This window comes from Myotis nattereri (genome assembly GCF_964212035.1).
Source record: "Myotis nattereri genome assembly, chromosome: 20".
In the NCBI taxonomy this organism is placed as follows: Eukaryota; Metazoa; Chordata; class Mammalia; order Chiroptera; family Vespertilionidae; genus Myotis; species Myotis nattereri.
In genome coordinates this window covers 6,569,366-6,587,647 of record NC_138096.1, presented here as the reverse complement: position 1 = coordinate 6,587,647, position 18,282 = coordinate 6,569,366, and the positions used below count along the sequence as shown (strand labels likewise).

At 39.8% G+C, this 18,282-nt stretch overlaps 1 protein-coding gene across 1 annotated transcript in view; it reads left to right on the top strand.

Annotated features, from left to right (window-relative positions):
• The window catches only part of DISP1 (dispatched RND transporter family member 1), a 118,425-nt gene that overhangs the window by 28,983 nt on the left and 71,160 nt on the right, over positions 1-18,282 (top strand). Inside the window, exons 2-3 of the mRNA XM_081114370.1 lie at positions 3,376-3,440; positions 4,876-4,938. Coding sequence (XP_080970496.1) covers positions 4,893-4,938 — 46 coding nt within the window. The 5' untranslated portion in view covers positions 3,376-3,440; positions 4,876-4,892. The remainder of the gene's footprint in view (positions 1-3,375; positions 3,441-4,875; positions 4,939-18,282) is intronic.

Here is an 18,282-nt window from a genome sequence, read left to right as displayed (position 1 = left end):
TCTGTCTGGCACATTTTTCACATTTGTCAGCCCTGGCGATGTGAAATATGTTCTTCATCTGAATTCTCTTCCTCTCCCCCCTGCTGTCAAGGCAGAAAGAATTTCCACTTCCCTGCTGCTTATTATTAAGCTCTTCTAAGCAAGGATGCTTGAAGATAACTTATGAGCCAGGGACTGGAAATTTCTGATAACCTTAAGACTCATGGCCAAATCATATGATTAACTTGGTGAGGAATCTGGAGGAAAGCAGTGGGGTTTCATTCACCTATGCCCTCAAATGTTAGAGATTGACAATTCAGGGCAGCCATTCACATGTTACTTCTTGAAATGGGCCCCCTCCACCCCCGCCTTAAACCCCAGGAAACGTGGTCTATTTTTCTCTCTGATGTAATTAAAACGAACAGCTTCTTGCTCATAAACTCTTAGTTTATTCTTAGAAACTTGCTTAAAAACTAGTTGCTTTTTCTGTTGACCTAAAGAATGTTCCATATAGCATATGCATTGTAACTTCTCATACAGCATTCCAAGAAACAAGGTATTTTACTAAACATAGAACAAAGCCTTCAGTTCAGGAAGACTTTTCCACAAAATTGGCTTGGGATTAACTTTTGTTTGAAAGAAGTTTTCCTGCAGCATAGCTTCTTTAGCCCGTTATGGGAACATCGATTGAAAAATGTTCCCCCACGCTTAAAGGGGCAGTGCCAGGAGTCTGCATCTCCCACAACGAATAGAAAAATCACGACATTTAAAGCACTTCAGTCTTGAAAGCCTTTTCTATTTAAAGAAAAAGACCAAAAAAAGTATCACTTTACATGCATCATCTTTTTTTCCACGATTAAATGATTGAAAGCGAAGTTTTATGGCTTCATATCTTTTAAGTATAGACATATAAAGCTAAAATCCCCAAATTGTTACTTAAAAAATACTTAGGGAGTAGTAGTGTTGTTATATCAGATTCCCTGATGCCAATTTTGTTTTATTGCTCCAGCATCAGCCTATGTTACTGATTTTTCTCACACACACACGGTATTAACTAGTAAAGGCAGGTATACTTGCCAAATTTCTAAAAAGGTCTCTGTACTTTTAGCTGAAGTTCTGTGTTTGTTCCTGTTTGAATTTTTGTTGTGTTTTATGATAATTCAGTATTTTCTTTGAGGAGTACAGACATCCCAGGAACATAACCCACAGGAGATGTAGTAGTCCTTCCTGTATATTCATATGTGACATGTTTATATGTAGTTGAATGAGCATCATGGAGGGATAACTAGGCCGTTAGCTTTAATTATCTCATGGAGTGGGATTGAGAAGGATTATTAACTCTTTATCATTATATTCTTCTTATTTTTTAGAAAAATATATTTTACTGATTTTTTTTACAGAGAGGAAGGGAGAGGGATAGAGAGTTAGAAACATCGATGAGAGAGAAACACTGATTAGCTGCCTCCTGCACACTCCCCACTGGGGATGTGCCTGCAACCAAAGTACATGCCCTTGACCAGAATTGAACCTGGGACCCTTGAGTCCATAGGCCGATGCTCTATCCACTGAGCCAAACCGGTTAGGGCTCATTATATTATTCAATTTGTTAGAGGAAGCATCTATCACTTTTGATAGTAAAGAAATCTGATAAATAGAAATTGAAATCAATCCGTAGCTTTGTGTATTTAGGATTCTTTTTTAAGAAACTTAAAACAGTGAAGTCAGGTAATAGATTTTTTTTCGTAGAAGAAAAATACAGATTATCTGGCTACTGATTGGCTCAACTCTAGTATTTCTAATACCTTCACATTCTTCAGTAGCAACATCTATACAAAAAGTTACATCTCAAAGATAATTTTTAGATATGCTTTCCTTAAGATCCAACTTTTCTAATGCTCATATTCTTGATTCACATAATGTTAAACATTTTTCATCTTAGTTTATTTCAGAAATCTTTTATATTTAGCAATAAATTGATTAAACTAGTATATTCACCAATGAAAGATGCATATTGTTTCCATGTGAAACCAAGGCTAATAAATTCTCAAAGCGCCCTTTATTTAATTAAGACTCAACCTTCTTTTGCCAAGAAATGAATTGCTTGGTGTAATTACAGTCTTCTTTTTAAAAGGGAACAAAATTAATTCTCTGCATTTTGTGAATTTTCGTAAGTTTTCTAAGGCTCTGAGCCTTCAGTAATTCCAAATAAGTGTAAATGCCCTTGTAATTTTCCAACATTAGAGGAGCCTCAGGCCCTAAGAGGTGGTTTGTTTGTTTTAAATCACAGGTACTAATAAAAGAAAAAATACTTTTGAATGTAAATATTTACTGGGAGTTTCTTAATCATAGGCTTCACATAGCACTAACAAAGCAGCTCTTCACATAAAATATAAAAATTAGTCAGTTGAAAACGTCAGAAAAATGTCAGTAACAATTTGAGTGTATTTGGGATTGAGAAAACAAAATACTAATCCTTTTCTTAGTTAAGGTTTGTGTGTTATATATAACCAGTTGCTCTTGTAGCAAGCTTTTATTTTTTTCATTAAAGTCGCACCAAATTAATATCTTTTAAAGACCATGAGATTATAATCAAGGTCTGATTCAAGCACTACATTTTTTTTTTTTATTAATCCTCACCTGAGGATATTTTTCCATTGCTTTTAGATAGAGTGGAAGGGAGGAGGGTGGAGTGGGTGGGGAAGAGAGAGAGAGGAACATCAATGTGAAAGAGACACATCTATTGGTTGCCTCCCTCCAAGCACTACGTTTTAACAGGGTAATTCTTTCTCTCTGAGGAGCTAGCAAAGCTTGTAAAAACCATGACCATTTGGTCTAATAGCTCATGATAGTTTTAAGGATTAGTTGATTCAGGCTATAAGAGAACAAGATTAATTATACATGATGAAACAACTATAAAGAAAAATAGAGGGATCCTATCTTCTCCTTGATCTTTTCTATATTCTGAGAGATGTAACTTACAACTGAATATGCATAGTAGCTTTTCAAATGAAACTATTAAGGTTAAGCCTGCATGAAGAATTCTGATACTATTACTGTAGCTCTAAATGAAAATGAGATGATTATCAGGTCAAAGGAAGTCAGTAGTTTCCTAGTTTTTGGAGAGGGTAAAGTGAAAATAGACAGTGAGAGAGCATTGGGGGCTGGTAATGGGATGGGACTGTGGATCCTTTAGCTTGGGCCTTACATTCATGGAGGGCCTTAAATTTAAACTTTTAATATTATCCCCAATTAAGGTTTATTTACAGTTGTATGTTTTTTGTTTTCTTTTTGCCTCTGTGTTAACTATAAAATGTACTATGAGTTATTCCAGCTATAAAATGTACCATGAATTATTCTAACTATTTTGGCTTTTTTCTTTCCTTTTCTACATGCTAGGAGCCTAGAAAGAATGGAAATGACGGGAGCATCTCTTGACCTCTTCGAGGAGCAGAATATTTTAGGTAGGAAATAGCATCAGAAAACACTAACTAGATGCCTGCTATAAGGAATTCAAATGAAAAGTGTTGGATATCGCTGTTGTACTTTAAGATATGTATGTGCTTCTAAAGTTTGCCCGGAAGGGAAAAATATGTGAAAACATCCAGGCAAATTCTGAAAAGGAAGTTCCTAAGGGAAACTTGATGTAGCAGATAGCAAAATGGGGTAACATACCTACCTCTTAGGGTTGTCATGACAACGAAAAGGTATTGTTCAGTTAAAATCCTTGGGAGAGCCCTAGCCGGCTTGGCTCAGTGGATAGAGCGTCAGCCTGCGGACTGAGGGGCCCTGGGTTCGATTCCGGCCAAGGGCACAGGCCTGGGTTGTGGGCTCGATCCCCAGTGCGGGGTGTGCAGGAGGCAGCCAGTCAATGATTCTCTCTCTCCTTCTCTGAAATCAATAAAGAAATATTTTTAAAAAATCCTTGGAAGGGCATCTGACAGGGAACAATTTTTTCTCTTTTTGAGCATGCAGTATTTTTCCTTTATTCAGAATGGGCAGATTTTTCTAGCAGTCCCCACACACATGTAGTAATAGTGTAAGACACGCATGGGAGTGCGAGCCCCCAATTCAGGGCAGCGGGGACCTCCTTGGAGGCGGGGAGGGAATAGGATCCAGAATGTTCCTCTTGGCTTGTGGCGTCAAGGGGCCCCCGCTTGCCTTGTAATACTTGATTTTTTTAAAAAGGCAAAATTTAAAGATTTTTCTAAGCTGGAAAGCAGGTCCATGGATACTCATTACTCAAACCCAACAGCACAGGGTTCTTTCTAACATCTCTCCTTTTCTTGTTTGTAACTTTCCCCCAGCATGAGAGAAAAGAACCTGGCTCGCATTATCTCTAATACGTTTACTTAACTCGTTCAAACCTAGTAGACAGATAAAGCAGTGGTTCTAACTGGGGGCAGTTTTGTCTCCCAGGGGACGTTTCTGGCATTGGCTGGAGATGTTTTTGGTTGTCCTCAAAGTCCTACAGTGCACAGGACAGCCTCCAGAAGAAAGAGGGACATAGTCCAAAATGCCAGGAGTGCCAAGGTTGAGAAAGAAACCTTGACACAAAGTCGTTTCACTAGCCGGTCCCCCCGTGACAAATAAATGTACTAACTCCAATATAATATCTGTGTACAGGTCTTTCTTTAGTCTAACAGTATTCACTCAAAACAGTGTTGTCCATGTTTATTAGGGTCAGTTCTCTCCCCATCCAACATACTTAGGTGATTGACGATACAGTCAGGATCATCTGTTGCTGTGTTTATTTCAGTTTGGGGTCTTATTTATTTGTTATTGTGAGAGTGTGTGGAACATGATTCTAAGAGTCAGAGCAGGACAAAAAGGGACACAGAGAAGTGGGGGAAATGGTTAAAAGTTCTCCACGTGATTCTGATGTTCACCTGTTTTCAGAACCACTGGTCTAGCTCATGGGCTTTGAAGTGAGACCTGAATGTAACTCCAGTTTCCTCCCAGGTATGTGATGTTGGGTAAGTTACTTGCCCTCCCTCAGCCTCCGACTCCTACTCCGAAGGATTGCTGTGAGGGTGTAGAATATATATGCGGTGTGCATCATAGTGCCAGCCCGAAGGGGGGCCCCAGATGATCGCTGTTTCAATTCTTTCACGTACCCTTTTAGCAAATATTGTGTTGCTACTCTGTTCTGAGGCACTGCACTTTGTCCTAACATGGTTCATGCCTTCGAGTAGCTCACATTTTAGGGGGCTTACAGCGGTTTTGCAGAAAATGCAGTGACTATTTCTTACATTGACGTGCAATATAAGAGGTTCAGATAGTCATGATTTTCTGGAAGCTTTTCCCTAGAAAGCCTCACTAATGCAGACTGTGCACGTATCATGTGACCTATCAAAGTAAAAAATACAGATAAATAGATAGTTATGTGTCTCTGCCTCTCTCAAATGTGTCATTTCAGGCTTTTAAAAATGGATATCAAACCACGTGAAGTTGAATTCTCAGGCGTGAGTGCCTGCTGATAGGCGTTCCGTGTTCTCAGGAATGAGACATTGAAATGGTTTTATTATATCTGTGTAGAATGTCTACACATCATCTGGGGATCTCGTTAAAACGCAGACTCAGTCAATAGTGCGGGGCGGGGCCTGGGAACTCACATTTCTAACAAGCTCCCAGGGCTGTAGCTGGTTGAGTAGTAAGGGCTTATTGCACTGACGGAAAGCACGCTTTCTGGCTTTGAATCCCAGTTCTTCAACGTATCAGATGTGAGTCTGCTGTGAGGGACTGTTTTCACTCTATGTGTATATGGTACTTCGAGGTATTAGCTGCCAATGTCACCCCTTCATAGCATTTGGACATTTAACAAAAAATGTTTTCATTGATTTTAGAGAGGAAGGGAGAGGGAGACAGAGATAGAAACATCGATGAGAGAGAAACATCAACATTGATCGGCTGCCTCCCGCACGCCCCCTGCCAGGGATGGAGCCTGTGACCCAGGCATGTTCCCCTGACCAGGCAAGGAACTGGCAGCCTCCCAGCACATGGGTTGATGCTCACCCACTGAGCCACACTGGCTGGGCACATTTGAACATTTTAAATTAACACTCAGCACAGAAGACAAACCTCTAACAACTGATGGGTAGAACCGAAAGACAGTGTCCTGAGGAGGCAGCTAAAGAGTCTCCTTTCACTTGGAGCCACGTGTTATCTGTGAGGGTTCTTCTCCCACTAAACCAGCGATGGCGAACCTTTGGAGCTCGGCGTGTCAGCATTTTGAAAAACCCTAACTTAACTCTGGTGCCGTGTCACATATAGAAATTTTTTGATCTTTGCAACCATAGTAAAACAAAGACTTATATTTTTGATATTTATTTTATATATTTAAATGCCATTTAACAAAGAAAAATCAACCAAAAAAATGAGTTCGCGTGTCACCTCTGACATGCGTGTCATAGGTTCGCCATCACTGCACTAAACCAAGTACCTGAAGAAACCGAAGTTAGAACCAGACTCGCAAATCACTTCACCACACGGGGTTAAATGAAGATTGAAAAGCACACACACGTATAACAACACTATTCTCACTGTTAACATATTAATAATCAAATAGTTTTAATGAAATAATTTTTGAACTATTAATAAATGGAAACTTTAATATATTATTTACTTCATCAGTCCTTTTAAAATTTCTAATATGTGTGTGTTTGAATTTGCCTAATTTCTTGGTATAGAAATACATTTCTATGATTTACATTCCAAACTGGGGGTATGGGTTACTTTGCTCATGAGGGGTGGGAGAAAAAGGTGGTGATTCTGCTGCCGTTGGCACAGAGAAGAAGACTTTGTTCTGAAAAAAATAATTGAGGGCGACGTTCATAGCTGTGGGAGGAAGGGCTTGCGGAGAAAGACCTCTCAGTGTCTGTCTCCAGCTCAGATCACATTGCTGATACGCACATTCCTTCTCTGTCCCTCCTCTGTTTTTCCGAAGCTGAGGGCAGAGAGCTAGGCGTGGGGAACCAGGATAGTGAGTGCCGGGGGGACAGGAGACAGAAAGCAGAGCCATATTCGGAGGTTTATCAGATAACACACAGGAGCAGCTACCACACCTGATGGCCTGCTGTTAGTTCCAGGTATGCGTGCATTCAAAAATGTTTATTGAGCACCTACTGTGCGCCTAAAAATTACATTGGAAAAGGCCACAGAGCCTCCAAACGTGTTTTCAGACAAAGCCGGCTCCAGTGGCTGTCTGAAGACGTTTAGATGGCTCTGGTGGCTGATACCTGCATTTCTTCCTTAAGGAGGATTAACTTAGTGCGGGAGACAACCAGCCCCACTGTGGCTGGCTGGGGGCCAGCTCTTTGAAGTTCCTTCCTCACACAGACTAACCCTGTCAATCCCAAAGGCAGAGGAAGCTGGCCTGCACTTTGATGTCAGGACGGCTCTGAGAGACCATCTTAGGTTGCGCTGCCTTTGAAGCAGGGACTCAAGGCAATCTTTGCTTACACGGGGCCAATCATTTGACCTAGAAAGCCTAGAAAGAAAAACGCTTTGCCAAAAGGGACTTGGAAATAGCTACGAGTGATTGGAAACATCACGTCTCTACGGAGAGCTTCCAGAGAGATCAGTTGGAGTTAATCTGGTTTACCTAAAGGCGGAGGATTAGTTGTTCAAAACGATTCCTTATGGGTATTTGCAGGTCGATGGAGTGCGTCTCTGAATTCTTGGGGCAGCGGCTGCTTAACTGCAGACATTTCTGGGAAGAGCCAGTTTATCGCTAAATGCACAACAGTCCATAAACAAAGTGTGCGGTTGAGATGTTTTTAAAAGCCACCTCTAAAGGGTTTGGAGTGGGGAAAACAGCCACAGAAGCCGAAGGATCGGTTTCTGCGATAGCACCTTATCAGGTTTCTCCTGATGCCAGGTCAATGGGAACCGGGAGCCGAAAGCTGGAGCGGGTTTCCCACGTGCACCTTGGAGGGTTGCTTGTTAAGACAGGCGCGTTGTTGAAATATTTGTTTGAATACCTGAACTGCAAGCCCTTCTCTTCCTGGCTCTTGTCATCCTAGGGGCTGGCTGCTCCCAGCATCTGGACATTTCCCAGGCAGCTGCCATTCAGAGAAACTTGTCCAGGTGTCTTCTGCTCCCACTGCTCTTCAGTTCATAGCCAAAACACTTGTCAGTTTCAAGCGTGATAGTTGCCTGAACTAGGTAATCATTTATAAATGCCATCTTGTCTTTTTGAAATTTAATCTTGTTTTATTCATCTATCTATTTATTTATTCAATTTATTTAAACAAAAAAAAAGTTCTCCCACTGTACCCCCCCTACCTCTGGCAACCACGAACCTGTCCTCTGTATCTTATTTATGCGTGGATTATTTATTTAGATTTTTAAGTTCACATACAACAGAGATCATATGGTATTTGTATTTGTCTAACTTATTTCACTTAGTGTGAGGCCTTCAAGTTCCATCCATGTTGTCACAAATGGAAAGAGTTTATTCTTTTTTTATGGCTGAATAATATTCCATTGTATGAGTGTGTGTATACATACTTACCACAGTGTTTTTATCCACTCATCCATTGATGGACATTTAGATTGTTTCCATATTTACTATAAATAATGCTGCAGTGAACATGGGGTACATATGTCTCTTTTAGTTAGTATTTTCATTTTCTTTGGGTCAGTACCCAGAAGTGCAATTGCTGGACCGTGTGCTAGTTCATTTATTATTTTAGGAACCTCCATAACATTTTCCATAGTGGTTGCACTGATTTACATTCCCACCAACTGTGCACAGGGGCTCCCTTTTCTCCACATCTTTGCTAGTACTTGGTATTTCTAGTCTTTTTGATAATAGCCATTTAACAGGTGTGAGGTGATATCTCATTGTGGTTTTGATTTGCATTTCCCTGATAATTAGTGATGTTGAACGTCTTTTCATGTACCTGTTTGGAAAAATCAGATGATCTGCCCATTTTTAATCAGATTGTTTATTTTTTTGCTGTTGAGTTGTATGAGTTCTTCGTATACTTTGGCTATTAGCTCCTTATCAGATATATGATTTGTAAATAGTAGGTTGCCTCTTCATTTTGTTGATGGTTTTCTTTGCTTTAGTATCTATAAATATCGCATTAGTCTTGTTTTTTATATTTTTATGTTCAAAATAATGATATCTTTAAGAATAGAAAGAGAGCTCTGTCCTAAATGGCAGGTTGGAATGGGGTTAGAGGTCAGAATAACAGGCCTGACACTGCTGACCCGCCATCAGGGTCGTTTCAGTCCCTGATCTGAGTCACTAATCATGGGTTCCGATTGGGACGCTCTGGGCCCTTGGCTACAGATCCCTGAAGGACTTCCCCCTTTTGCAAAGTGGATCTGCCTGAATGTTAGGAGCAAGTTCGCGTTTCATACCAGTTGCTTCATTTAAGACCGTTTCTGGGAGATGGTTTAGCTTTATAGAGTTACCCCAAATAGTCCCAACATGGCCCTATTTAAGGTCCCGCATTCACCCCCAAGTGATGGGTGGGCAATGGGGAGAAAGGCCCTCTAGTAATTTTTGATTTTAGATAGACTAGCCACCCATATTCCCATGGGAAATACAGGCTGGCTACTCCATGGACATGAATGAGATGGAGTAAAACCCTACAAGCATATCATATATACAAATATGTATTGAACAAACTAAAAAGTAAAGCGTTCCAGCTATTGCATGGGTAGGACAAATAAATCTTAAGAAGTAAAGCATTTTTAAAAGTAAAGTTTCAGAGGTATTTTATTACATGAAAAGAGTTAAAAAGTTCTACTTTTGGTAAATTTGTTAGCTAGAGCAAGAGAATGCGGCGGGTGGGGCAGTATAAAAATGATAAAATTAGAATGTCCAACACAATGAGGGAGTCTTTTAAACTTTGAGTTTTTCGGTGTTTTTATCAGAAGATATTCTGATAACTGAATAAATTCAGCTGCACATTGAAGATAACAGACAGACCAGAAAGTGTTGGAATAACCCTTATTTTCTCACAGACTGGGAGAGGGTAACTAAATCTTCCTAAACATCCACCGTGTTAACTTCTACCAGAACTATGAAAACTTTAACGTCTTTTTTCTTGTTATTTTTGTAACAACCTTATCTTGAGTAACTGATAATGTTCAGTTTTCTATTGTTTTTCCTTCTTGAAAGACTTTTAAGAGATTTCTTAGTATACTTAGTTGTTTACTTGTTTTTAACTTGAAACATTGAAAATAAATACTTTTTTCCTGAGATTCTAATTTAAAAAATATATTTTATACTTTGAGTAGCATGAATTTTGTATTTATGATTGCGATATATTTTGGGAAAGTGTGTTGGGATCCTTTCTGAAGTCAAGTATTTGAGGTTAAGAATGAGGAAAGAAAATACCCTTAAAATCTAAGTAAGCGAGTATTAAATAAATTGATGTTTAATCCCTTGAAAGCCAGGGTTTGGTTGGATATCCAGTTACCTCATACGTCTTGTCTGTTGAACTGATTGATGATAGGGAATCTGTTTTCCCCAAATAAGAGCTTTTCAGCAGTTCCTAAAGGAACTCTTTCAAGAGATTTTCTGATTAGGGGAGACAATGCCAACAGTAGCACTTGGGATACTGTCTCGTTTGTGACACTGTTACTTCCAAATGTAAGCTGTTCATTGGTTTATCATTTTCCCCATGTGACTGCTTTTTTCATAGTCATATCCACATATTATAATTCTGTGAAATTCATATGTTTTGGGGCAAAGGCTACAAGAAACAGAAAAAGGAAAATAGTATGTTAAAAACATGGGTAATGGATGAAAGTGATTTTTAAGAGTTTCTTAACGATGCTACTATCACTTCAGCAATATAGGACATTCCAAGGAAGACCATTTTCATGTTAGACAATCTTGAAAGAAACATTTTTAAGCCTATTCCATTGTGTTGTTTCAGAGTAGAAACCTTAACGAAGAAAGTAATGAAAAGTTCTGTATCTTCCTTGACATCATTTCAGATCAGTCAGAGCTGAGAGCTGTGTCTTTTGAGTTCTTTTGTTGGCAGAAAACTCAATGCGAGTGGCAGAGGGGATCTGGTAGGGAGATAAACAGACCCAAGAGAAGTGTTTCCATGTGGGATTTGCTCCCTTTTTTCAGATTCCAAATGATAAACAGGGGAAGCGTTTTAATTCTGTGAGAAGTCAAGTTTAGCGATCAAAGCAGAGATCGCTGAGTCACAGGAATCCGTTGATACCAAGTCCAAAGCAAAAGCAGGAAACGTTGACACGGAGTCACAGGTTAAGCTGGATCTTTCTGGAACCTAGATAGGAGCATGTAGGAGGGAAGGCTTTGCAGCCAGTCTTGTTTGTGGCTGTTGCCATATGTTAGTGTGAATTCCCTGTCCCTGTCTACTGCTAATACTTATTCAGCCTTGAAAAAAAAGTATTAATAAGTTTATTCACGTAGTATACTTGGTATGAGTCCAATAAGTGGTGTTGCAAGAAATAACAAGTTTTGACAGCAAAATAAATTCTTAAATTGGGGATTTGGAAATGGATTCTGTGTTATGCTATTAACCTTACTAGGAGATCCAAACATTACATTATTCGAATACGGCCTAATACTCTTCACTCATGGTTTCCAGTGCTTGACATTTGCCACAGGCTACACTTATTTGTACACTTCAATAGAAGAAATGCAAAGTGAAGGTGTGAATGTGGCTGTGGAATACTCCCACATGAAATCCGAAACTGATCTGTGTAATCAGAATTAACCAAGCAATATTGACTTTAATAGTGAAACCAAAATCAGGGTAAGCAGACAAATAATTTTTTAAAATATATTTTTTATTGCCAGGCTGGTGTGGCTCAGTGGTTGAGCGTCGACCCATGAACCAAGAGGTCATGGTTCAATTCCCAGTCAGGGCACATCATGCCCAGGTTGCAGGCTTGATCCCCACTGTGGGGCGTGCAGGAAGCAACTGGCCAATGACTCTCTCTCTCATCATTGACGTTTCTCTCTTTTCTCCCATCCTCTTTGAAATCAATAAAAATAGATTCAAAGTAATAATAATAATAAAATATATTTATATACAGCAAATGCACAAATGATCTAAAAACAGACCTAATATTGTAAAACCTGAAACCAAAACTTTGAGAAGAAAACGTAGAAGGGCCTTGTGGCCTTAGTATAGGCAGAGATTTCCGCCGTAGTGTGTTTAGCCGCTGTGACAAAATGCCACCGATGGGGCGCTTAGGAACAGCTGGTTTTATTTCTCACAGTTCGCGAGGTCGGAAGGCCGAGGTCGGGGTGCCCACAGCGTTGGGTGTTGGGTGAGGTGGTACACACCTCATTGTATCCGCACGTGGCGGAAGCGGCTAGGGACCTCCTTGAGGCCGCTTTTAGAAGGGCACTAATCCTACTCATCAGGCTCCACCCACAGATTTCCCAGCTCCTAATGGCCCCACCTCCTACTGTTACCAGATTGGACATTAGGATCCAAAATAAATTTTGGGGGGACACACACATTCAGACCGTAGCAATTTCTTAGGACAAAAAACCCCACTATTCATAAGATAAAACAGTGTTTGATAAATTGGACTTCAAGATAATAAATTTTTCTTCTTCAAAAGATACCATTTAAAAATGAAAAAGCAAGGCACAAAACAGGACAAAATATGTGTAACACAATGTCTGACAAAGGGTTTATATCTAGAATGTTTAAAGAATTTTTACAGCACAATGTTAAAGAGAAACCATTTTTTAAAATATGGGCAAAGACTTGAAAAGACACTTCAGTTACTGAAAGCCTCTAGTGACATGCCACTTAGAACCACCAGAACGGCTCACATCAAAGAGGCCGAGAATAACAAGAAGAAGAACAAGTGAAACATTGCTAATGAGAGTGGGAAATGGCACCACCACTAGCAAAGCAGGGTGCTTCGTAGGAAACATACACGTACCTTACGACCCAGCAGCTCCATACCTACATATTTACCCCCAGAGAAGTTTAAACATATGCCCCTATAGAAACAAAAGACTTATTCATGAATGTTTATATCAGCTTTATGCATAATAGTCAAAAACAGAAAGCAACCTAAATGTCTATCCAGTGGGAATGGATAAATCGTGGTGTGAACATTCAATGCAATACGTACTCCTCATCAATAAAAATGAATGGAGGACTGGTACATGCAATTGTGATGACTCTCACACACATCTGGTGACTAAAAGGGAGTTGCACAAAAGAGTACATATTATATGGTTCTATTTACAAAGTTCTAGAAGAGACTTAAGTAATCTGTAAATACAGAAATTAAATCAGCGATTACCTGGATTGGAGTTCATTGGGGAGATTGGCTACCAAGGGTACAAGAAAACCTTCTGTACTGATGGAAGAATTCTCTATCTTGATTGGGATTTATCCATTCATTTGCCAAAACTCATTGAACTATATGCTTAAAATCTGTACAATTTATTGCGTGTAAATTATACTTAAAGTTTAAAAATAAGATCGTGATGACATTTTAAAAATATAATTAAGATATTGTTAGCATCTCGTTTTGTATATTTTTTAAAAGGCATTTGCCACATAAATTTATGGGGAGCTGTTCTATATTCCTAGGGTGCTTTATTAGGAGGCAGTTCAGTGAACCTGTCATGAATAATTTAATTTTGCACTTAATAGTCGGGTTAAGTCCAGAAATAATGAGGTAGGCCCCACTCCCTCAGGGAAACAGTCCTTAACATCTACAGCTTTCACTTTTCTTTGAGCGTTTTATAATTTAAAAATACGTACCAGTTTTATTATATTTACTTTTCTGTATTTTCAGAGGCTAAATTATGTGGTGTCTTAGTTAACCTACACATGCCTTAAAAACGTGAGTGTGTTCACTTTGGATTTACTTTAAAAAAATACTCCATATCTAATCTGAATCAGAAGAATCTATCTTCTTCCACGTACGTCTTAAATCTTCCCAGTTAGTCGTGCATTTTTCCTGTCTTTTTCCCTTCTGCTTTGTGTCTTGGTGTCCTACAGGTGAATTGTTGCCATCTGATTTTTCACTGGCCACATTCTTTGAGACAAAACATAAGCTTTCTGATTAAATCCTCCTATTTGTAAGGTTCTGGTCACTTTCCGAGGGATTCTAGCTTAGAGTACATGGAAGAAATACAACATTGGTTTGAGTGGGAAAAGTCTGCACTAGCTGATGTATCATAAAAGTTTAAGCCAGTGCCAGATGTCTTAGGTGCTTAGGAGAAAGGCAAAGAAAATGTGCTGGGGGTGGGGTGGGGGGGGTTGGGGGGGGGAGAAAGGGGAAAGAGGGAAGGAGAAGGGGAAAGGCACAGGCATGCTCTTGAGCAGCGGTTCTCAACCTGTGGGTCGCGACCCCTTTGGTGGTCGAACGACCCTTTCACAGGGGTCGCCTAAGACCATCCTGCATATCAGATATTTACATGATGATTCATAACAGTAGCAACATGACAGTTATGAAGTAGCAACGAAAATAATTTTATGGTTGGGTCACAGCATGAGGAACTGTATTTAAAGGGCCAGAAGGTTGAGAACCACTGCTCTAGAGAGAGTGAGCCTGGGGAAATGAGGGGGTGGGGAAAGGCACTGGAGAGAGAGAGAGAGAGAGAGAGAGAGAGAGAGAGAGAGAGAGAGAGCGGAGGGGCTTGCTCTAGGTCCCTTGCCTTATGGGTTTTCAAAGGCAGGAATTTTAGGGGAGGTCTCAAGGGAGGATCTCAATAGCATATTCATCAGCTTTCCTGGTATGTCCTTTCGTGTTCGCGGTCTCTACTGATTGGTCAGTGCCAGGGCTGGGGGTCATTCTTCATCGCAGTTGGTCCTGATGTCAGCCATGGCATCACCCTGCCTGGCCTTGCTGCTCTTCTGGTCCTGGAGCTGAAATACAGCTGAGGCCTAGGTGTTCTCTCTGAGGTTTAATGCTTAAGGGAGTGGTCATGCAGGGCTTGTATGAGAATCTTATGAGGCCATTCTCCAGCCCCCCTTTTTCTTCTGAAGGGGTCTACCACATGACTGGCATCATACCAGGGGAGGGAAGGCCAGGGAAAGGTCTGAACCTCATGACCAGCGATATGCTAGGGGAGGGGAAGCTCACCCTGGCGACCAGGGCTCACCCCCAAATACTTACCCTCCAAGGGTTTCCCATTGCTAGGCCCCCGGGCTTTCTGCCCTGGTGACCTTCCATACCTGACTTACCGTTCCTACTCTGCTCACGTCTGTCTAACTGCCTCCTATATCATCCCCCCGGAAGGTTCTTGGCTCTGAATTCTTTAAGGGAAAGGGGTGTAGGGTCTCTTCTATAGCTGCTTCCTGCTGAAGAGGGCATTTTCCTTCAGAGCCAAGTGATCCTTGCTGTCTTTCAGAGGGATGGTGAGGCCGGGCATGGAAGGAGGCTGTGATGGGGTTTAGAATCGGTAAGCGGCTGTCTTCCTGGAGTACAAGTCGGACTTGTAACCTGGCGAAGACAAATTGTGTTATAAATGTTAATGTTATTGGGGCAAAAATTAGAACAATAAGAACCATGACGAATGGTCCAATGAAAGGCAGTATCCAGGTAAGGATACTAGGGTTCCCCCCCGCCCCCAGTCTGGCTGGCCCAGATTTTGAATGTTGTTTGCCCTGACCAACAAGTAACATCTCTGGTGATGAGAAATTCAGGCCCCAGTTCAGTTGACAGGCAGAAAATGAAAGTATGAAGACAGTTAACTGGTCTGCAGTCTAATGTCCCCAACTGTGTCTTTTAGATTCTTTTGAAACTCAGTTTCCCCCCTGAATTTACTAGTACCCTCATTTTCATCAAAGAGCCAAAATAAGACCAATGTGTTTACTGCACTAAGTCCAGTTTCAGTTTAGCCCAGGGGTGGGCGAACTTTTTGACTCGAGGGCCACAATGGGTTCTTAAACTGGACCGGAGGGCCGGAACAAAGCATGGATGGAGTGTTTGTGTGAACTAATATAAATTCAAAGTAAACATCATGACATAAAAGGGTACGGTCTTTTTTTTTTTAGTTTTATTCATTTCAAGCGGGCCGGATTCGGCCCGCGGGCCGTAGTTTGCCCACGGCTGGTTTAGCCTGATTTTTGCATAAACTTAACAAGAGTCCTAACGGGTCCTAGAGGCTCTCTTACATCTGCCTTGCCGGAATCGCATAAGGAACCTCCAGCCTGAGCTTTCGTTAGCCTCTCAAGGTGAGGAAGTCAAGCCGCACAGTTGCCATCAGACTTTGCGTGCAATACCTACAGGTTTTGGATTCTTCAAGTTCTTGAGGTTCCCCCAAATGTCTTGATTCTTCCTCTGCCATTTCCCAGGAAAGCAACCTTCATTCTTTACCTGGAAGGACTGCCCTGAACCATGTAAATAAGCAAGGTACCAGGCTTTTCCCCAAGGGGATTGTATCTACCTCCAAAGTCTTAATTCCTTCAAGCTTTCTGGTGACATTCAGAGTCTAGGCATGTATCCCTCTAACATGACATTGCAGTCAAAGTCCTGATACCAGAGATACTTGACCTTATCTTCCAATTTTACTGAACAATATTCCTCTAAATCTTTGACTTATCAGATACCAAACACATTCCCAGAGATGTTTGCTCAGAAGCTAGGGAGGGGATCCCTGCCTGTTAATGCCTTGTTTGGGCGGCCCCTTAGAAAGAGACAGTTGAGTGAATAAACATTGATTTTGTGCTTCCATACATTTTTTATTATCCTTATCTGCTTCAGTGTTTGTATTTAGATCAAATAAAACCTAGTATATGTGCTGTGTACTCCTGCAGCTCAGATCCCTTTTCTAGAAAAGAAAGAACAGTAGCCTGCTTTTTCCTTTCCCTAATCAGGAAGAATGAGGCTAATAGGTGTTGACAGCAGCTGAAAAACAGTTTCATGTCCTTTATGTAAAGGGTTAGACATCTGCAGAAATCACTTGAAACATAGAGGGTATTTGATTTCATGCCAGTGTGAGGTTTTAAATCTATTTTATTCTTTCAAAACTAAAAAGTAATCTCCAAGATTGAATCTGAGTTATTTGTTAGGCAGAAAACATATTTGTGTGAGCTCCCTAAGCCTCTGTTCTTAAGAAATCTGTTAGGTCATAAGTCAGTACGAAGCCATTTGTTCTGAACTGTACTGTAGATGCTAATTATTTACTAACATAGTTGTAGACTTTTGCAGTGTCATTTAACATATTACTATTCTTGATGTTCAAAAGAGGCTAAAGCATCATTGCTGAAACCTTTTCTCTTAATACACCTTTTATTAAATTTAGAAAGAATAATTTATCTTTAGCTTATTCAGGGACTTTTGCTTTGCCTAATAAAGTGATTCCTAATCACTTGATTATACTATTGGAATATTTTGCTTTCCTAAGCTATATTTTACTATGTTACTAGAAAAACATAAAATATAGTAGTCATGGCTGCAAGTGATGTTTGCTGGTAAATGCAAGTCGGATAATTTATTTTGAGACTGATTTTATTTGCTTTCTGGATTAATGTTTTATTATTAATATATCTTAAAATAAAAAAGGAATTAAGAAGCTACCATAAACCTTTTTTTTTTTTTTTTGGAACAAGTTGGAGCATAACATGCAGAAAATAAGATGGATTATGACATATTAAGTGTTCTGTTGGGTTAACATTTTATTTTACAAGTAGTTAAATAATTTAAGAACTATTTCTTCCCTTCAGTGTTAATGCTAAATCAAGCCAGTCTGAGATACATATTAGTAATGCTCGGGACGGAGAATACACACCTGTGCTGGGAGACTAGGTCATGGTAAATATGTTTGCACAGCTGTGTGCTGATGTTAGTTATTACAGAGTACATTTACAGAATCATGTAATGAGCCTCATTTTCAAACAACCATTCACTTTGGCTTAGAAATGACTAATTAAAGAATAACTTCATTTTTCAAATGCAGACTGTGTAAACAATATATAGCATTGCCATAGCTATCTGTAAACGCTGAACACATAAATTTGATCATAAGTATATGTTGGCTAATTTCTGAGGAAACAGAGACTTGTGAGATTATTTCTTATTTATAATTTATGCTTTCCATTGCATATAATGCCTACTCTTAGTCCCAGACTGAGTTTCCATTAAACTTTATTGCACTTACATGGACTCTTCTGTCATGCTTTAATAAAATTATAAAATTACTTAATTGGGTCTGTGTGAAAGCTTCCTTTATCATTAATAATTCCATTTATTCCACGGGGTTATTAGTTTTGGATAACTTACATGACTTCATTCAGATTTGTACTAGAATATGAATAAATATTTAAAAATTAGCTAAGCATGAGTAAAAGCACATTTTAAAATGTACTCATAGGACTT